Here is a 22,435-nt window from a genome sequence, read left to right on the forward strand (position 1 = left end):
TCGTTTTGTTGTGGTCTGGCAATGGAGGGGTCCAAAGACCTGCATATCCTTGGTGGAGTGGGAGGGGGAGTTGAAGTGTTGGGCCACAGGGTGGTTGGGTTGGTTGGTCCGGGTGTCCCAGAGGTGTTCTCTGAAAGGCTCCGCAAGTAGCCGGCCTGTCTCCCCAATATAGAGGAGGCCATATCGGGTGCAGAGGATGCAATAGATGATTGTGTGGAGGTGCAGGTGAATCTGTGGCGGGTATGGGAGTTTCCTTTGGGGCCTTGGAGGGAGGTGAGGGGGGAGGTGTGGGCGCAAGTCTTGCACCTCCTGCGGTTGCAGGGGAAGGTGCCGGGAGTGGAGGTTGGGTTGGTGGGGGGTGTGGATCTGACGAGGGAGTCACCGAGGGAGTGGTCTTTATGGAACGCTGATAGGGGAGGGGAGGGAAATATATCCTTGGTGGTGGGGTCCGTTTGGAGGTGGCGGAAATGACGGCGGATGATACGCTGTACATGGAGATTGGTGGGGTGGTAGGTGAATATAGATAGACTGGAGAGTTGGGCAGAGAAGTGGCAGATGGAGTTCAATCGAGGCAAATGTGAGGTGATGCATTTTGGCAAGTCTAATTCTAGAGTGAATTATACAGTGAACAGAAGAGCCTTGGAAAAAGTTGATGGGCAGAGAGATCTGGGAGTGCAGGTCCATTGTACCCTGAAGGTTGCTGCACGGGTGGATAGAGTGGTCAAGAAGGCATATGGTGTGGTTGCCCTCATTGGACGGAGTATTGACTATAAGAGCTGACAGGTCATGTTAAAATTGTACATGATGTTGGTTCTGCCGCATTTATAATACTGGGTACAGTTCTGGTCACCACATTACCAAAAGGATGTGTATGCTTTGGAGAGGGTGCACAGAAGGTTTACAAGGATGTTGTCTGGTATGGTGGGTGTCTGGAATGCGTTGTCAGCAGAGGAAGTAAAGGCAGGCATGGTAGATTCATTTAAGATGCGTCTGGACAGATGCATGAGTGTGGGGGAACAGAGGGATACAGATGCTTAGGAATTGGGCGACAGGTTTAGACAGTAGATTTGGATCGGCTCAGGCTTGGAGGGCCGAAGGGCCTGTTCCTGGGCTGTAAATTTTCTTTGTTCTTTGTTCTTTGTAGCCCAGACTGTAAATTTGCTATTTGTTTAGCTCGGTGTATAATGGATATTCCCGGAGTAAATTAGCTGCATTGACTGTCAAGTTTTAAGCAAACAAAATTTATTTACAAAATTATGGAATGAGACACAAAGAACTGAGAACAGAATACTGGATAACCTATCCAAACTCGACTTAATGACGCTGTTCCAGATATACTTGCAACAGTTCCAGTACTCACATCCCTTAGCACACACAGTAAACAATGGCACATGCAACTTACAGTTCAAAATCAGATGGACAGAAGGACAGAGAGAAAAGTTCCAGTTTCCCCTGTGACTCTTACTCAACTCATACTGAACTGAATTGAACTGCTCACCTAGAGAGCTGACCATGCCCCCTTGACTATACCCGTTTTTCAAAAGACCTTTCAAGCTTTTGGCCTGAAGAACTATCTATTTGGGTAAACAACAAGCCCCCAATGAGCCATTCAAACTTCAGACACAGTGGAGCCTGGTCAATTACTCCCTTGCTGAAAATAAACGCAAAGGCAAAGTAACCTTGTACCAGACCAGCATTGTGACAAAACAAAGAACAGTACAGCACAGGAACAGGCCGTATGGCTCACCAAGACTGCGCCAAAACATGATGCATTTCTAAACTAAAAATATTTTGCCTCTACACGGTCTGTATCCCTCCTATTCCCTGCCTATGCACATAAATGTTAAGGTTCCTCCAGAACTTTACTATTCTATTCACCTGCACCTGCTCCTCTGCAATGCATTCCAGGCACTTATCACCCTCTGTGTAAAAAATGTCCCTCTCACATCTCATTGAAACTTGCCCCCTTTTAGCTTCAGCCTGTGTCCCCTAATAATTGACATTTTAACTCTGGGAAAATAGTTACATAAGCAGTTCATGCTGGTTCATAGCTGGCATCAATTAATTGGTATAATTGGTATAAGTTGACATAATTGGCCTTGGCTTTAGTTGTATTGACCAAATGTGGTCTCAGGGTCACGTTATGCCTGGAGGGTATACCATAGCAGGTGCTGCAGTGTACCAACTTAATTCCTACTGATCTATCTCATTTTGCGACTACATGTTGTAGTATGTCATTGCATGCAACATAATCAGATCCTTTAATCATTCTGACATGATCAACTTAGTTAACAGTAGGGGGTTAGGTCCATGGTATTAAAGCACCATTGGTGCTGTGGTAGCACCAATCTCATCAAGACCCAGGAAGCAACTTTGCAATTTATTTGGATGGAATATATCTACACCATTCCCTGAATTGGGTGAGTCACCAGTAGTTTCTGACTTTCTGGTTCTGGATTAATCAAACTCAGGCCAGTAACCTTCCTGTGCATGTTTCTGGGCACATTTGGGGTAGCATAGTGGCTCAGTGGTTAGCACTGCTACCTCACAGCGCCAGGGGGCCAGGTTTGATTCTACCCTCAGGTGACTGTCTGTGTGGAGTTTGCATGTTCTTCTATGTCTGTGTGGGCTTCCTTCGGTTGGTCTAGTTTCCTCCCAAAGGCGTGCAGGTTCGGTGGATTGGCATACTAATTTGCCCATAGTGTCCAGGGATGTGTAAATTAGGTGGATTAGCCATTGGGAATATAGGGGTAGGAGATGGATAGGGGTGGTTTGTTCTTCAGAGGGTGAGCGTGGACTTTATGGGCCCAAATGGCTAGCTTCCACACTGCAGAAATTCGATGATTCTATGAAATATTTTCAGTATCCAGTGGTGCGTTATCAATTCTTGAGTTAGGCTTCTTGCAAATTGATCGTTATGAGTGCATATTTTATCCTTTAGTGCTTCTGACAGCAACTATGGAGTATTATAATTTATACTTGAGATTTGCCATGATTTTAGGTCTAAATTAATGCGACCAAAACATATTTTGTTTCTTTCTCATCTTAGACTCCTTATCCAAGAGCTATACAATTCTTCTAGTCAGCTATTCATTATTAGGTTTGTGGCCTGCCTAGCCAGTTGACTCAAGGTGTATCTTACAGATAGTCTTTAACTATTCAAATTATTGGTCACACCTAACGTATTCAAAGTAATGCCACCTTTGGTGTACCTATTGTCATGATGCTGTCCTTGGAAGGTAACATAGAAATGGATGCCACATTAACGTCTACTAACTGCATGTAGTGACAGTGAAGCATCATACATCACAACATGCTAATCAATTAATATCAATACACAATTCTTTACAATATTGTCCTTCAAGTTTTAGTTCCCACATGAAAGAAAGTAAATGAGTGTATTGTGGTGAAATCTTAGCCAAGCCTATAACATGCTATGTAATACTCAGGGCCTTTGGCAGTTGTCTCCTTTCTCTATTTTAGTGTTGTTGCATGTACTATCCAGGTTGCAGGCAGGTTCTCTTACTGATATACACAGTGGACACTTCTCAAACAGCTACACTTACCAGGAGGCTACTCTCCATTTCTGTTACCCAACTATTGCCATTCTTGTGTTTCACCTGAAACAAAACAAGAGACCTACTGCTGGGGCACTCCTCATAGAGTCACAGAGATGTACAACAGGCAAAAAGACCCTTTGGTCCAGCTCATTCATATCCTCAATTAATCTAGTCCCATTTGCCAGCATTTGGCCCATATCCCTTTCTATTCATATACCGTCCAAATGCATTTTAAATGCTATAATTTTATCAGCTTCCACACATCCCCTAGCGGCTCATTCCATATACACACCACCCTCTGTGTGAAAAAGTTGATCCTTAAGTCCCTTTAAATTTTTCCCCTCTCACCTTAAACCTGTACTGTCTAGTTTTGAACTCCCCCACCGTAGGGTAAAAGCTGAGACTATTTATCCTATCCGTGCCCCTCATGATTGTATAACTCTCTAAAAGTTCACCCCTCAGCCTCCGACGTTCCAGGGAAAGCCTATTCAGCCTTTCCCAATAGCTCAAACCCTCCACTCCTGTTGGCAGAAACAGAATGTAAGTCATTTAGTATGAGTTGAGACAATTGGGAGTGGTGTCACCATATGTAAAGTAAAGGGAAGTACCAATCTCATTGTTTTAAGATTTCTCAATTTACAGGATATTCCTGTACCAAACCCTGAACTGACACAAATTGTCTGACTTAAATACATTTTCGATCAAAATTTTAAAATGTTGTTTTTGTGCGTAGTCCAAGCAGATGTTAATAATACATGAAGGCGCATCCCCTTCATGAAGGGCACTTTATATTACCCTCTATGCAATTAGGATTAGGTGATATCTTCTTGTTTCTTTTTCCTCATTATTAACACCTTTCCCATTTCAAAATCATCCAACATTTAAGTAACAGTGTTATTGGGTTGTCATGTTGTCATCAATGTGTATTTCTCTTTAAAACAAACTTTTTTCCATAAACATTGAAACTGAATATATAAATACATTGAAATTCACTGAATTTCACTTGTTCACTATGTGTCTATGTATTGCTTTGTTTCAGAAAACCACACTAAAATGAAATGAACTTAAATAAGTTATTAGTTCCAGTTTCTTCCAAAGGTTGGATCAAATTCTTGAAGTTGCTGGGAATGTTTAACACCCAAAAGCAAAAGACATAAAAGATCCATTCCAGTCAAAGCAGAACGTGTTAATCCAGTGACATGAAATCTTAAGCTGCTAGCAGAAAGATTAAACTTTTCTTTGTTTGTTTCTCCAATTTTTTCACCTATCCACTTGCAACAGTCTACGTATCCAAAACATAAATTTCTGAATAAGGAGTAAACTTTCTTTTTTGTTTTCAGCAATTTTAGATTAATACCAGTTTTCTCTAAGGTGTTTTCTTTTAGCTTCTCTCTCAAGCTGATTGTGGTCAAACTTCCTAATTTTAAAATTTTGATTTAAAATATATTTAAGTCAGACAATTTGCTTTCAATTTCTGATTAATAGTGTTCAATTTTAAAATTAACTTTCCCTTTGATAATTGTATCAGTGACAAAAGATTTAACTTTACAAGGTTTCTAAATCAAGATCAATACAATTCAGGATTAATCATAATTACTCCAAACATCTGGATTACATGATTAAATATTAAAGTTAAATCATTCTCACCATGTGTGAAATTTGTATGCAGATCAAAAATCCCCTGTTTGTAAGAAAATTCTGAAATCAAATCTCTGGCCAGTTACCATGGTTCCAGGACTCATTCTTTGAAAGATTTACATCGTTATTACTCTTCCCACAAGTTACATTACTTGTTAATATTTTTCAAACAACTCTCTGAAATGCAATAAGGTTAATTCCCAAGAAGAACCTTAATCTATTTCGCCCAAACCAAAGGAGGCCTGCATGCTTCCACATGCAGTGCAATAGATCTATAGCTTAATTTTCCAGAACATCAAACTGAGACAGGCACACTCAATCACAACCCATGTATTAGTATTGGAAGCCTCCTTAGACTTACATACAATCTCTGCAACATTCAATTTAGCACCATTTTGGCTTCTATGAAAGTTGTATGTAGTGTTCCCTATAAAGGGATCTCCAAATTTTCATTGACGGGCCTCACATTTTCCTTACCACTTGAATGTCAGACCTTATTATACCCCCATCCCAGAGGTATCCTCCTAGACGTTCTATTCACCTCAAACAAAACGTTTGCTTTTGAAAAGATGAATCATGCATTTTATCATTATCTCTTTTTTGATCAATGTATTATGATTATGTCCTGAGGCACATCGCATACATTAAACACCAACAGCTTTAAAATGTACAAGAACAGATCACAAAGGGTTACTGAGTATCTCCTGGCAGTCCAACAGGCAGAAAGGACCAGATCAAAGTCTTTAAATACACACAGAGATAAGGCGCACGACTTTTTATTTCAACAGTAATCGAGGTTACCGTGGTTGTTTCACTTTGAAAAGAATTCACAGAGAATAGAAGTTTACTTCGAATTCTCTTTAATCTCTCAACTTTAATTGTGGAGTCAAACTAACAAATTGTTTTCTTTGTTGCCAAACACATAAGCAGCTGACCTATTATCTGCTGAGTGAGCTCGTATCCTCTAGAATTCAGCAGTTACCAGAAGCAGTTGTCTGTCCAATTTCTCTTTAAATTCTAATATCCTCAGCTCATACAGTGTTCTCCTTCCTTGTGTCAGCCTCTCGATTGTCTGCTCTTGTTTGCCATGGACGACGTTATATTTATAGTCTGCCACTATCTCTTTAGGAAACAATCTGTTCCTTTTTCGAAACATGGGATCCCTGCTGTGTGGAAATACACCATTTGGCCCATTGAATTTGCACTGACCCTCCAAAGACACCCCACCTAGACCCATACCCTATGCCTGTAAACCCACATTTACCAAGGCTAATCCTTCCAGTCTACATTGCGCTACATACACTACATACAATTTAACGTGGCCAATCCAATTAATCTGCACATCTTTGGACTTTGGGGAGAAACCAGAAAACCCAGAGGCAACCAGGCATCAAAGCTTCCTTGCCTTGCATTTCCTTTTTGAGCCTTTCCCCCTCAGACTGAGATATGAGCCTCACATTACTGCTCTTTTGCCTTGCCATTTAACTCAGACAGAAAACTATGAAGTTTCTCTGTCGAGTCAATTGGATTAGCTTTCACTCAGGAGGTCATGCCACAGTAAGTAAAGGGCAGCTTCCAGTATCAGTCCAGGAACTTAGAAATGGTCAGTGAGTCACTCAGGATGCTCAGAGCCAGGATTCTCTCTTCATAAGGCAAAACCCTGTCTTGTCTCTTTCTGTCCTATTGTTTTCCTGCTGGATTGAAAGACAGGGAAGTATTACAGGAGATAAAAGTGGGTGGCACAGCCAATATTGTAGGTGTGCTAGGGGAGGTGTCCTGAGTGAGTGAGTCGGCAGTGCAGACGGTATGCAGCATTACTGCTAGCAGGAAGTTGGGTGGGTGAGAGTAAGTGAGGGATAATGTTGCAGGCAATAATGAGAGTGACAAAGTGACATTCATGGGAGATGGATGCAATAGCAGAGGTAGAATGAGGTAGCAAAAAGAAAATGGTGACACCTATGTTGATGGAGTGGAGAAGGTCATTGACTTTCTTACAGTTCTAGGCATTCCTCCAAATGACTACAACTGCTTAAATCTTGGTAGCAACCTCGAGCCAGGCTAACATGGTCGCGTTTTGTGGCTTTCTGCGCTGGTTATGGGCAGAGGGAGTTCTACATCCATACCACCCATCCAGCAGGATCTCCAGGTCTCTGTTGCAGAATAAGTGCAAGTTCCCCTCAACTGGACAAATGTCAAGAAACATATGGCAACTGTGGAATTACAGTGTTTGTCCAAATGCACAATGGTCTATTAAGGATGGCACAGGCGTGAGGCATGACGGGGAAATACGAGATATTCGATGAGTGGTGAATTACTCTGGGAACGGCATTCTGTGGAAATTGAACATGAGTGATACCATAGGGGTGAGCTAGGTTACTAATGAGAAGAGTTTGGTGAGAGAGGGCGAGGGAATGCACTAGGCCTCGTGATGACAAACCCTCTAAAGATCTTGATGCAAGTTGGACTTAGCCAACAAACAAGATGTAGGTCACAGACTTTAGAACCAAGGGAAGTGTAAACAATAGCTTGCAAACTTAAATGACAAAAGGATGATGGTGAAAGGCAAGTTGATCAACCAAATAAATAAAAGATGGATCTTGTGTATAAATGACAGCAGTAGAACGATCAAAAGCACTGGCTGTCTGTAAAAAAAAGAAGCCGTAGTTATGATTATATGGAGCAGAAGCTGCTGTTTGGGAAAATGATGTAACACGATACTTTTCCATATTGAGAAATACCTGCGACAACATTGCCTATAGCTACAGGTACACCTGGAGTTCTACAACCACTCTGTATTGTAGTATATAATAGATCTTGGCAGTTTAGAGAAAATTTTGTGCTTGAAAATTTGTGCATGGCTATTTTCCTTAAAGATAAATTCTCTTCTATTAAAACTAGAGTGAAAGATTTGGATTAAGTACAAAACAGCTAACTATCTCTAGCAGGAGTTATTTGATGTGATGGAAAATACAAGCTGAACATCCTTTTAGATTCTACGTTTTCTTAGTTAATGTGAATTTGTTTTCTAAATGTTCATACTTCATTACTTGTTAAAAAAACTCCAGTGAGTGTTTTCATTTAATTTTTCAGCAAAAAGAAATTTGCCAGTTTCCTTCTCAGATGTTTTACAACGGGAAGCTGGAAACTGATCCTAAACTTGAACGTCGTCCCCAAAGTGTCTTCTATCATCGTGGAAAGAGGACCTGCCCAATAATCTTTGGGCATGTCCTGGGAAATGAAGTTAGTTTGATGGTCTCAACTGAGGAGGGAAATGAGAATTCCAGAGCAAATAAATTGGAGGCTGAGAAAGCTGTGAGTACTTTTCATTTTCTTTACTCTTTCATGGCATGTGGGCATCCCTGACAATGCCAACATTTGTTGCCCATCCCTAAATGACCTTGAATGGGGATGCTTGCACAGCCATTGTAGAGGGAAGTGTCAACCACATTGCTGTTGGTCTGGAGTCATCTGCATTCCAAACTAAGTATAGGTGGCAGAATTTGTAACCTCAAGATCTTCAGTGAACTTGATGTCTTCTTACAATGACTTCATTGTCACTAGTTTTCAATTCCAGATTTGTAAATCGAATTAAATCCCACCAACTGCCAAGGTTGGATTTGAGCTCATGTTTCCAGAGCATATACTGGTTGAATTATTAGTCCAGTGATATTATTACTAAGCCACAGTCTTCTCAGAGAGAAACAAATGAAATTTAGTGGCTTTACCAGCCAATCCATAAGAAATTTTATTTGTATTTGTCCATTGAATAAATATTTCTCATAATTTCATTTATCCCTTTGAAAGTTTGTTTTTACAACAGCTATAAATCCAATTTTTATTTTAAATAAAATATTATAAATGAAATCTGAAGATTCTTTCACATTCATCTTTAAAATACATCAGGCTATTTCTTACTAAGGATAAGTTCTCTTCACAAATTCTTAACCTTTGGCAAAGAAAGCACTGGATTTTTTTTCTGGAATTATTATACTACCTAGTGACCATTGGTGAAACAAGAAAATTTGCTACTTATGGGTCTTCCAAACTTTGATCCAATAATTTATCAATTATTATTCTTGAAAAATTGTAGCTGAGAAACGTCAGGATTTCAGATGTGATTGCTTTTACAAGGGAACCAGATGTTTTACAGATGTTCAAAATGCGTACAATATCTGTACACTGCCTCATTTTAGTCAAAGTGTGTTATCTGTGGCTCAATTAACAGCAATCTCACCCCAAAATCATGAATTTTCTAATTCAAGTCCCACTCCACAACTTACACCCAAAAGCCACAATTGACACACAGTTCGAAAGGAGTATTAGATTAGATTAGATTAAATTCCCTACAGCATGGGAACAGGCCCTTCAGCCCAGCAAGTCCACACCGACCCTCCGAAGAGTAACTCACCCAGACCCATTTCCCTCTGACTAATGCACCTAAGATTATGGACAGTTTAGCATGGCCAATTCACCTGACTTGCACATCTTTGGATTGTGGGAGGAAACCAGAGCACCCGGAGGAAACCCACACAGACCCGGGGAGAATGTGCAAACTCCACACAGACAGTTGCCCGAGGCAAGGATCGAACCTGGGTCCCTGGCGCTGTGAGGCTGCAGCGCTAACTACTGAGACACTGTGCTGTGATAACTTCTCTTCACAAATTCTTAACCTTTGGTAAAGAAAGCACTGGATTTTTTTTCTGGAATTGGTATACTACTTAGTGACCAAATTGGTGAAACAAGAAAATTAGCTACTTATGGATCTTCCAAACTTGTGCTTCCAAACATTGTACTTTTAAGTGAGCCATCTTCCATGTGATATGTAAATGAGGTCCCTTCTGCATGTTCAGGTGGATATAAAAGATCCCATGACACTATTTTGAAGAAGAGCCAGAGGTTATAGTTATTGTAATCAACCTGTTCTGATATTTTACGACACCACCCAGGACAGATGGGACCTGAAACCATAGTTTTTGGACTAGAGGGAAGGACAACAGCACTACTCCACAAGACCCTTAACTGTGGATAGATCCTGGTGTCCTGGTCAATATTTGTCATCAATCAATGTCCCAAACACATTTTATCTGATAAGTCATTGATTATCAATTGCTGTTTGTGTCTGTTTACTGAGCAGAAATTAGCTGCGGTGTTTCCTACATTACAACAGTGATTATACTTCAGAACAATTAAATTATCTGTAATGTATGTCCTGACAACATTCCAGCAGTAGCCCTGAAGACTTGTGCCTCAGAACTTACTATATACTTTGCCAAGTTATTTTAGTACAGCTATAACACTGGCAACTGCTAAGCAAATGTGGATAATTGCCCAGTGCACAATAAGCAGGCAAATGCAACCTGACCAATTAGTGGTCTTTCAGTTTACTCTCAATCATCTGGAAGTGATAAGGCATGCCATCGGCAGTGCTTTCAGAGTACATTTAAAAGGGGTTACCTGCTTATAGATGAGCAATTTGCATTCAGTCAGAGTTACTGAGCTCCTGGTCTCATTCCAGCCTTGGTCTAAACATGGACAAAAGAGCTAAACTGGATTGTGAGGTGAAACTAATTGTGCTTGATGTCAAGGCAGCATTTGACTGATTATGGCATCAAGTAACCCAAGAAAATCTGGAGTCAATGGGAATAAAAGGGAAAATTCTTTGTTGGTGGAGAGAAAGGAAGATGGTTGTGTTTGTTGGAAATCAATCATCTTATCTCTCAAAATCACATCATGATTTCCTCAGGATAGTTTCTTAGGCCAAACCATCTTTGGCTGCTTCACCCTTGACCTTCCCTGGGGATGTTTGCCGACAATTGTAAAATGTTTAGCATCATACACAACCTCGGATAACACAGCAAGACCTTGACAACATCCCAGCTTGAGCTGATAAGTAGCAAGTAATATTAATGCCACGCATTTGCCAGCTCCAACAAGACAGAATCTGACCAGGCTTAATGCTTTATTATCAACATCCTGGGGATTACTACTAACCAGAACCTGAACTGGACAAGTCTTGTAAACTGGCTACAAGAACTGACAAGAGATTAGGAATTTTGCAGCAGGTAACTGACCTCCTTTCCCCCAAATGCCTATCTACCATTGACAAGGCAGAAGTCAGGAGTGTGATGGAATCCTTTCCACTGGCCTGAATGGCAGCCTGCATTTTTGACACCACATCCACTACCTTCAATATTTACTACCTTCACTTGTGATGCACAGTGGTAGCAGTGCGTACCATCAACAAGACACATTGCAATAAGTCATCAAGGCTGATTTGGCACCCCCTTCCAGATCTAGGATCTCTCCCACCTGGAAGGACAAGGGCAAGAAACTATATGAAACACACTAACAAAAGCTCCCCTCCAAGCCACCATCCGAACTTGGGGACATATGGGTTTCTTCACTGTCACTGGGTCAAAATCCTGAAACTTCCTTCCAAGCCTGGGGTGTACCAGGGACTTCAAGATGGCAGCTCACTGCTACCACCTTCAGGGCAATTAGAGATAAGCAATAAATGCTGGCCTAGCCAACATCACATGAACAAATAATAAGGAAGTGCTGTAAGTGAGGCGTCTGGTTGTTATGAACAATCCAATATAATTGTAAATATGTATTTTTACAGTTCTTTTCTGTTCAGAAGTCCTGCAGCAGCAAGTTTCAGATTACAGGGTTCACCCCAGCCTTTTCCCCTCCTCACCATCCCACAGCCCACGCGTGCCCCCCAAAAGAGTCAGCTGAGGACACAGCTTGGTCAATTTCGCAGCCACTTGATGCTCCATGCAGTGTTAATTGGCCTGAGGTGGAATTTCTGCCCCTCACTCAATAGGAAGTCCTGACTCAGAGACCACATGACCGGTGTGTTTATGGTCCCAGCAGTGAGAGAGGAAAAAAAAATTAGAGTCAGGAGTGCACTTCCTGGAAGTGTGGTGAATGCAGAATTATTGAGACATTCAAGAAGACTGTGGACAAATACCTGAATAGAAATAGGTATGGGAGAAAGCAGAAGATAGGAAGTAGGTAATGATGCTCATTTGAAGAGCCATTGCAGAAGCAATGGGCTGAATGGTCTACTCCTGCCATGTAACATTTCTGTGATTCTGAGTGCCAGCATCTCATGGCTAGGACTACAAGATTCTAAATGCCAACGTTCAAGATCAGGTAAATAGGGATGTGTGTGCAAGATTGAATCCAGAGAGTCCATAAAAGTATGCAGGATTGCAGATCACAACCATGTTCTGAAATGGGCTCATGGAGAACTGAAAAAAATGTTAGTTGTTGACAAAAATACAAATCACACTCATAATATTTGAACAGTTGAGAACAAACCAGTGAAAACTAAATGTGAACATTATTTATCAACCAATCTATATTTGGTAAAGGACATTAGATTAAATTCCCCTACAGTGTGGAAACAGGCCCTTCAGCCCACCAAGTTCACACCGACCCTTCGAAGAATAACCCACCCAGACTCATTTCCCTCTGACTAATGCATATAATGCTATGGGCAATTTAGCATGGCCAGTTCACCTGACCTGCACAACTTTGGGCTGTGGGAGGAAACCCATGCACGGAGAATGTGCAAACTCCACACAGACAGTCACCCAAGGCTGGAATCAAACCTGGGTCCCTGGTGCTGTGAGGCAACAGTGCTAACCACTGAGCCACCGTGTGGAATGAAGTCTTTTTCTGTCAGGATGAGTAGTACATCACTTGGTTAAAGGTACATACTTTATTACGAGAGCTGGATCAGGTGAAGAGAGAATAACCTGTGAGTTTAAAGTTACACCTTCATGTATTCACTGTCTCTATTTTTCCAATTGATGTACAGGTGTTCATTGTGAAGCAGTTAACCTTTGCCAAAATCAAACCAAACGATATTGCAGTTTTGACACCCTACAATGCCCAGGTGTTGGAGATAAACAAGCTGCTCAGTGCAAAAGGAATTACAGGAATAACTGTGTGCACCATCATAAAAAGTCAAGGTACTTGTACACGTAAAGTTCACTTCCTTTGTAAATGTTGATGGCAACTACGTTGCTTATTTCACAATGTCGCTGTGGGATGTTTTAACCTGCCAGAGTATGAACATAGGAACAGGAGTGGAGATTTCTCCAGTTTCCTCATTTCCCCTCCCCCCACCTTGTCTCAGTCAAATCTCTCGAATTCAGCACCGCCTTCCTAACCTGCAATCTTCTTCCTGACCTCTCCGCCCCCACCCCACTCCGGCCTATCACTCTCACCTTGACCTCCTTCCACCTATCGCATTTCCAATGCCCCTCCCCCAAGTCCCTCCTCCCTACCTTTTATCTTAGCCTGCTGGACACACTTTCCTCATTCCTGAAGAAGGGCTTATGCCCGAAACTTCGATTCTCCTGTTCCTTGGATGCTGCCTGACTTGCTGCACTTTTCCAGCAACACATTTTCAGTTTTGTGGGTAAAAGGCAATGAAGTGTTCAAGCAGCCATGATTACTTTGAATGCTGGGACAGGTTGTACACACAGAATGGCGTTCTTCCTTTCCTATGTCTCTGTGTCCCTAACTAATGGCAGGGGAGCTCAGGCCCGTGTGTTGCACAACCTGCAGTATGTGGGAAATCTTAGGTGCCTATATATACAGGAAGTGTCACGGGGTTGACCAGCTTAAACACCAGGTTTCAGAACCTGAGTGTTGGCTGGAAGCATTGCAATGCATCCTTGAGTCTGAAAGTTCCATAGATAGCATATTCTAGATGTGATCATCCCCCCAGCTTACGGAAGAGCAGTCAGGGAAGGAATGGGTGACCACTAGTTAGAGAAAGATAGATAGACAGGTAAGCCTTAGAGCACACCTGTATTTTCTGTTTTGGAAAATGATGAGAGTTACAGTTTCTCTGGGGACTGCAGCGAGAGCCCAGCTGCACAAATGGGAGGAGAAAGAGAGAAAAAGCAACACTGGTAGGAGACTTAAGACTGAAGACTACAAACAGGCATTTCTGCAGCCACAGACATGACTGATGTCTGCCTGTGACCGAGGTCAAGGATGTCATTGAACTACTGCAGAGCATACTGAAGGGACGCGGCAAACAGTCAGTAAGTGGTTTACAGTGAGACGAACAACAAAAAGATGAGGTCTTGCAATAAGAATTCAGGCAACGAGGTATCAGATTTAAAAGCAGCACCTTGAAGATTGTAATCTCTAGATTACTCCCAGTGTCATGGGTTAGTGTAGGATAGGTGAATACACAGATGAATGCGTGGCTGAAGAGGCAATGCAAGAGATTGGGTTTTAGATTCCTGGATCACTAGATCCATTTCTGGGGAAGGTGGAGCCTATACAAGTGTGTTGGGCTGCACCTGATATAGACGGGACTAACATCCTTGCAAGTGTGGTATGGTGGCGAAAGGGTTGTTGGTATGATTGGAGGGGTATTAAACTATTTTGCCAAGGGGGTGGGATACAGAGTAGAGGTATAACAGACCTGGGGTGTTGATTAACACATGGGGATGTGATAATATTACTAACACAGAGATATGATTGAGAGAGGGTCAGAACAGACAGATCAATGTGCCAGGGTGTATAATCTTCAAATGGATTGACAGTAGGGTACAAAAGAAGAGGTATTGTCATAAAATTGATCAAGGAATCAAATACTGCAATAAAGAGGGGATGATCTCATTGAAGGTTCCTCAAATGAGGCCATGTGGGTAGAAGTTAAAGACACAAATAGATAATTGCATTTCTGGGAGTGTATTATAGAACCCCAAACAGTCAAGCTGAGATAGAAAGATAGATATGTAAGCAAATCAAATGAAGTGTAAAAGTAATAGGGTAATACTAGTAGATAATTTCAACTTCCTAAATATTAACTGGGACAGATGAGGAATGAAAGGCTTAGAGAGGCAGAATTCTTCAAATGTATCTTGGAATGCCTTTGAAGTAACACATTAGACAGGGGCAGTGCTGCACCTAATATTAGGGAATGAAGCCAGGTAAGGCATAGAAGTGTAGGTTTGGGAACATTTTGGTGATGCTCCATAAATGAGTAAGACAATAACCAGAGAAAGTGTCGGGCCTAAAGTAGCAATTTGAGGGTGGAGCCAGAAGATATAGGTCAGGTTTTACAGTAGTTCTTTGCCTGCAATGGTAAATGATGTAGGTTTGGAATCGGGGAGTGCGGCTGTCATATAATTGAACAAGCTAGTATTGAGAGGGAGGAGATTTTGCCAGGCTTAAAAATCCCCAGGATTTATTGAAATGGATCCTAGACTCCATGGGAATCAAATGCAGAGGAGCTGACATTAATTTTAAAATCCCCACTAACCACAGATGGGGTGTCAGAAGAATGCAAGACAGCTAATATAGTACCATTGTTCAAGAGAGTATTCAAGATAAACCAGGAACCTACAGGCTAGTGAGTCTAGCATCAGTTATGGGAAATCTATTTGAGCAATAGAATTAATCTCCAGTTGGAGATACAAGGATTAATCAAGCATGACTTTTTCAGGAGACATCATATCTAAAAAACATGATTGAATTATTCAAGGAGCTGACTAGGTGTGTATATGTGGGTGGTACAGTTCAGCATCTTAGGTCTGGGTGACACCTCCCCACAAATCTTCTATCAAAGCCTCATGTCAGGCTTGAATAACAATTAATTGACATATTTGGGAATCAGGGTCAAGATTAGAGTGGTGCTGGAAAAGCACAGCAGGTCAGGCAGCATCCGAGGAGCAGGAAAAATCAACATTTCGGGCAAAAGCCCTTCATCAGGAATGAGCCTTTTCCAGCATCACTCTAATATTGACTCTAATCTCCAGCAGTATCCACTTTTGCCATGTTTGATAATCACTCATGTGTCAGCCTTGAGGATCTGTCTTGTTAGTTCCTTCACAATTTATCCCCAGTGGCTGCACCTGGAAGTTGCGTGAAACTTCATTAAGGATACTTCAGATGACATCGGTAGGAGACTTTCAACAGCTGTATACTTTGAGGCCACAGCTGAAGACTGCAGCACCTCAACATATTAGTTTATCTCAGTTAACTTAACACTAACAGGAGAACAGACAGAGTATGTAGTGAGGGGTAGGCATGCTGTCGTCATGGAAGGATAAGAGGTAACCTATCATGGCACCAAGACCAACTTTCTTAGCTGGGCTTTAGCATTTCTTACAGCTTTACAATGCATGAGTGTTTGTAACACTGTGGAAGCTTTGCCTTGTGTGCCTTAAGTATTGTGGAAGCCTTTAAGACCATATGAACATAGGAAATCAGAATTGGGCAAGTCTGTTCAGCCCCTCAAGCCTGCACCGCCATTCAGTCGGATCATGGCTGATCTGACATTTCTTGCATTTCCTGCCCTTTCCTTGTAATCCTTGATTCTCCTAAAGATCAAGAATCTATCTATCCGAGCCTTACCTATACACAAGGACTCTGCTTCATAGAGCTATAGGGAAGATGTTATGAAACTTGAAAGGGTTCAGAAAAGATTTACAATGATGTTGCCAGGTTGGAGGGTTTGAGCTGTAGGAAAGACTGAATATTCTGGGGCTATTTTCCCTGCAGCATCGGAGGCTGAGGGGTGACCTTACTGGGGTTTATAAATTCATGAGAGGCATGGTTAGGGTGAACAGACAAGGTCTTTGCCTCAGGGTGGGGGGTCCAAAACTAGAGGACATAGGTTTAGGGTGAGAGGGGAAAGATATGAAAGAGACCTAAGGGGCAACTTTTTCAGGCAGAGGGTGGTGTGTGTATGGAATGAACTGCCAGAGGAGGTGGTGGAGGCTGGTACAATTACAACATTTAAAAGGCATTTGGATGGGTATATGGATAGGAAGGGTATAGAGGGATATAGACCAAATGCTGGCAAATGGGACTAAATTAATTTAGGATATCTGGTCGGCATGGACACGTTGGACTGAAGTGTCTGTTTCAGTGCTGTACATCCCTGACTCTAAGACTCCATCTCTGTGGCAAGGAGTTCCAAAGATTCTCAACCTTCTGACAGAAGGAATTCCTCCTCATCTCAGTCTTAAATTGGCAGATTAGATCTTTTGTACTTGAATTGAAAATAAAGGACAGCAATGAATGTTTAGCATGAAGGGAGAATAAAGAATCATGTGCAACTATTGCAGTTTGCAAAGCAGAGTAGGTAGGAGAAGGTAGAAGTGAGAAGGGAAAGGATAATGTGGTATGATGAGAGCATGTACACCTCCACAGTCCATGGTCGTCATTTCTAGGTTTAAATCTGCCAGCCTGCCTGCAGACATAGTGTGTCTATGCTTTAGGTGATTTTGATTGCCTTTAAGTTATGGAAGAGCTCAATTTCCTGCTTCTCCAACACCTTCAGAGTAATTGAAGAGCACTGGTTGCACAAATTTCACATGGTCCCTGTGTCGTCCAGGAGTAGGAACATGCACACAGGGTGCCCATTTTCAAGTGCAATTAAGTGGCTTGGCTGTGATTTTCAGAGAAACCACAGAAACCAAGAAATATTATGAAGTATTACAGCTTTCTTAGAAGGTTAAAACAGTTTTAAAAAATAGTCAAACCTGAACTTGTTCAAGAATATTCAGCTGTAGTCCGGCATTACTGGATTTCAAATGAAATTACAAGGATGGAAATAGTCAAATAAATAATAACTGCCCTTGGAGACAGTTGTTTTTAGGCTTTTATTTCAGATTAAGCTAAAGCAAGGTAAGATTTTAGCTGTGTGGTTTCAGAAATGCAAGATTTTGAACAATAGTACTTGAAATGCAGGGATCAGGAAATAACAGAAATGCAAAGGTGTGGGAGGTTGAACAGAAAACCTGAAGCTCACTGACAATTCTAGCACCGAAGTTAAATGATTCTTTAATAACTAGCATAATTTGTGTAGTTTGATTAGGCTTCAACCATTTCTGATGGTGCGCAGAACTTTTGATTCAGTATGTTGACAGTAAAGCAATTCAGGTAAAGTATACACACAATCCATGCATCAAAATATACATATGAAAAGTTCATTGATTTTTTCTCCCATGTTATTTTAGGAAGTGAATGGCGTTATGTCATTCTTTCTGCGGTTCGTTCACTTCCACAACGAGAAATTGATATGCAACCTTCCAAGTCCTGGTTGAAGAAATACTTAGGTTTCATCACTGATCCAAACCAAGTGAATGTTGCACTTACAAGAGCAAAAGAAGGCCTTTGTATTTTGGGTGAGCAAAATCTCCTATCTCAAAGATTGTCTTTGCAGAAGTGTTTGGCAAAGGCTTATTAGAGCTTCCCATCTCAAAGAAAATGCTTTGAAAGTGATGACTCCGTCACAAGCAAATTGCAGGAATTGCAAGCAAATTACAGGATTGCATTTTGGCTCAGAGCTTTAGTTACCACAAACAGATAGCAGAGGTTTGTCACGTAGAGTGAAGCTCCTAGAAGCTGTTGTTAGGGATAGATTGAATAAACACATGGACAAATATGAGAGAGACATAAAACATGGTTTCACTAAAGTGAAACCTCTTCTGACTAATCTAATGACATGTTTTCAGATGTAACAACAGGACCTACTTACTATCAGGACTAGATATCATATTCTCCGATTATGTCATCATATGGCATTTTCAGTTTTCCAAAGTGAAGTCTGATTAACAATTTAACAAGATAAAGCCAAAAATGAGTTGTTAAACTGCCAGCTAACAAGAATTATAGCAACCTTATTACCAATTAATTCAACGTTCCTTCATACACAGTAAAAAGCCAGCGCCTTGTTGGTTTCTCTCTTAAGGAGATACTGTTCTAGTTTATCCCTAACCTGCCACACCCTCCCCTGTTTCTCAGTTGTTTTATTTATAGCTTCTCAGTTTTATTGGGGTCTGATTGTTGGTGATAGTCTCTGTTTCATCCCAGTAAACTCTGCCTTACCTCTATCCAAAGTTCTAGTCTCCCATCTTTACTTATCTCTTACAAATGCGACATGAAACTCGGTCACATTGTGATCACTATTTGACAAATTCTCATGAGCAACTCGGTCTCTAATCAAATCAGACTCATTGTTCATTACTAGATCCAACGGTGCTTGTTCCCTTGTCACATAAAAGACATTTTGTCATAGGAAACTATCCAGTCCAACATGTGCTCTAGCCAATCTGTGTGCTCTGAAAGGAGCTGTAGATGGGCACACTTCTTACAGATGTAGTTGTCAAGGACATTCAAACTATTCCTGATTTCCCACATCTCACAGATGAAGCATTACGACCATTTCTAACTCTCTAGTGATAACTGGATTAAAAATAATTAACTAAATGAATAAATCTTGTCTAGTTACTTAAATTACAGTTATCACTTACCAACCAAGAGGCTTACTAAATACATCAGCCTCCAAACAACAGTTCAAATACTCTACCCTGCACTGCAGTCAAATTCCTACTGCTCTAAAACTGTAAGGCTATGAAGGTGTTAAAAAAGATTGAACGTAGTGGGAGAAAGAAGTCCTGTAAATAACAAATGTTGGAGATCACAGCAGGTCAGACAGCATACACTAAGAGACAACAAACTAACGTTTTGAGTCTAGGTGACCATTCATCAGAGCTCACCTGATTAATACTAACCAATTTTGAGCCCTCCTGTCCAGCACATCACTTTTGAACTTGTGATATCTCTAGGGCCTCCTCTGAACCTTCCTTCAGGATCCCTTCTCAGTTGTGGTGAGAGAGAGCTGACTGCTCCCAGAATCCTCCTCAGTTGCTTCTCACTTCCAGATACCAGATTGCCATCTTCCAGATTCTTGTATATGATACCATTTGGAAGTGGTTAGAATAAGACAAAGAACCTTCTTCATCAAAGCAAGTCAAAATGCCTTGGATTCCCTACTTAACCGTGTTGTGGAAATCCGAACACAAAAAGGACAGCAGTAATTCAAGGTCAAGACTCACACCATTTTCTTGGGCAATTTTCACAGCCTCGCCAGTAAAACCAATTCCCTCCACTACACAAATTACCATTACAATATTTACATAGTGAATTTCAAGCTTGGCTGTCTTAAATTTTCCTAAGAGGGGCGGCACCATGGCTCAGTGGTTAGCACTGCTGCCTCACAGCGCCAGGGACGCGGGTTCGATTCTCACCTTGGGTGACTGTGTGAAGTTTGCACATTCTCCCCGTGTCTGTGTGGGTTTACTCTGGTTTCCTCCCACAGTCCAAAGGTGTGCAGGTTAGCTGAATTGAGCATTCTAAATTGCCCATAATGTTCGGTACATTGGTCAGGGGTAAATGGGTCTGGGTGGGTTGCGCTTTGGAGGGTCGGTGTGGATTTGTTGGGCCATAGAGAATCTTTAAAAAAATTAAGAGAAAAACATTGTAAAGGAACAGTAAAACATTTCAGCCTTTAATCAGGTATTATTCTTCACGCATTTGTATATAATGCAATGCAAATTCCACATTTCTCAGGAAGGATTTTGTTTAAAGGGAAGTTGACTCCTTAATTCTAAAGAACTAAAAATATTAGTCCGTTCACTCTCTTCTCTTCCTTCATGATGCCCTGCAAAGGAATGCATTCTAAAAAATTGAGCAGGTCAAAAATAGAAGCCCAGATTTCCATTTTGCCAAATGAATACTTCCTTGAATACAATGCAAACATATTTATGACGCAAGGAAATAAAATTCAGCCAGTCATCAGATTTCAGAAACCCAACACATTTGATCAGAAGGCAAATACTGCCATCTAAAGGCAGAACCAGATTCTGCACAATTAATATGAAGCTGCCCTGATATCTGTGTTTGATGTCGCAAGGCTGATGATTCAGTCTAAGTCTGAGCTATGCTACTCCTGGAGCACTGCCCAAAGATGAATTCTGACTTTATACTTTAATGCAGATACACCTTTCTGCCATTATTCTTTAATTTTCCTCCTCTTCCAGCAGGTAGCATGCAATTAATATCCTTCTGACATTTAATTTTGAGGGTCATTGTTGTAATAAGTCTTATAGAGTCGAAGAACCAATTTTAGAATTCTTGGAAATGCCACTTAAGATAGAGACATACATGGGAAAGTATCCTTGATTGTTGTGCTGCTATGTATGCTTATATGGGTGAGACAGTAACAAGATGAAGAACGCGAAATAAAGAATGATACTAGCCCGATGTTTGAGAGATTTCTAACTTCCTATTCCCTCCAGATTCTACCTCACAAAAATGATTAAAATGTCCAATGCTTGTAAAGTGTTAAGAATTAAGGTTTAGTTTCTTCTTCTCACATGTATCTGCGAGTACTCCTGGTTTTTTTGACCATTAGAGACAAATAGGGACTGTCAGCGGTCTCCCTTGTCAGCTCCACGGGGAAAGTCTGCCATTGTATGAAGTTAAGCAGCCATCATCCAGCCTTCCCCAAGACCGAAGACGTGTTGGCAAGTGAAGCTGTGCAAGCTGAAAGAAGCCAGCCAATCATAAAATGGCAGGTCCTGATTGCCATTTGCAATGTAAGTGGTGGCAGTTGCTGGAAATGCACCCACCATAGACCCAGGATAAGTGAGGGTAAAGGTGAGGGAGGATGGCATGAGTAATATAGGATGAGTGTCACAGGAATGAGTGTATGAGGGTAAGGAAAAGAGGTTGCTTTCAACCGCCTACCCCCTCAATTCCTGAAGTTGGGTCACCTGATTAGATATCAAATGTACTATTACAAAGACCCAGCAAGTGTGTAATTAGAGTCATAGAGTCATAGAGATGTACAGCATGGAAACAGACCTTTCGGTCCAACCCGTCCATGCCGACCAGATATCCCAACCCAATCTCGTTCCACCTGCCAGCACCCGGCCCATATCCCTCCAAACCCTTCCTATTCATATACCCATCCAAATGCCTCTTAAATGTTACAATTGTACCAGCCTCCACCACATCCTCTGGCAGCTCATTTCATACACGTACCACCCTCTGCGTGAAAACGTTGCCCCTTAGGTCTCTTTTATATTTTTCCCCTCTCAACCTAAACCTATGCCCTCTAGTTCTGCACTCCCTGACCCCAGGGAAAAGACATTGTCTATTTATCCTATCTATGCCCCTCATAATTTTGTAAACCTCTATAAGGTCACCTCTCAGCCTCCAGGGAAAACAGCCCCAGCCTGTTCAGCCTCTCCCTGTAGCTCAGATCCTCCAACCCTGGCAACATCCTTGTCAGTCTTTTCTGAACCATTTCAAGTTTCACAACATCTTTCCGAAAGGAAGGAGACCAGAATTGCACGCAATATTCCAACAGTGGCCTAGCCAATGTCCTGTACAGCCGCAACATG

The 22,435-nt window shown here is 41.5% G+C and overlaps 1 protein-coding gene across 1 annotated transcript in view; it reads left to right on the forward strand.

The window, feature by feature from the left end:
* Window positions 1–22,435, forward strand: part of helz2a (helicase with zinc finger 2a) — a gene marked incomplete at its 5' end in the record, with an annotated part of 86,210 nt that overhangs the window by 58,936 nt on the left and 4,839 nt on the right. The window contains 3 exons of the mRNA XM_043710066.1: window positions 8,289–8,510; window positions 13,027–13,180; window positions 18,203–18,370. Coding sequence (XP_043566001.1) covers window positions 8,289–8,510; window positions 13,027–13,180; window positions 18,203–18,370 — 544 coding nt within the window. The remainder of the gene's footprint in view (window positions 1–8,288; window positions 8,511–13,026; window positions 13,181–18,202; window positions 18,371–22,435) is intronic.

Source organism: Chiloscyllium plagiosum, chromosome 20 (genome assembly GCF_004010195.1).
Source record: "Chiloscyllium plagiosum isolate BGI_BamShark_2017 chromosome 20, ASM401019v2, whole genome shotgun sequence".
NCBI classification, from domain to species: Eukaryota; Metazoa; Chordata; class Chondrichthyes; order Orectolobiformes; family Hemiscylliidae; genus Chiloscyllium; species Chiloscyllium plagiosum.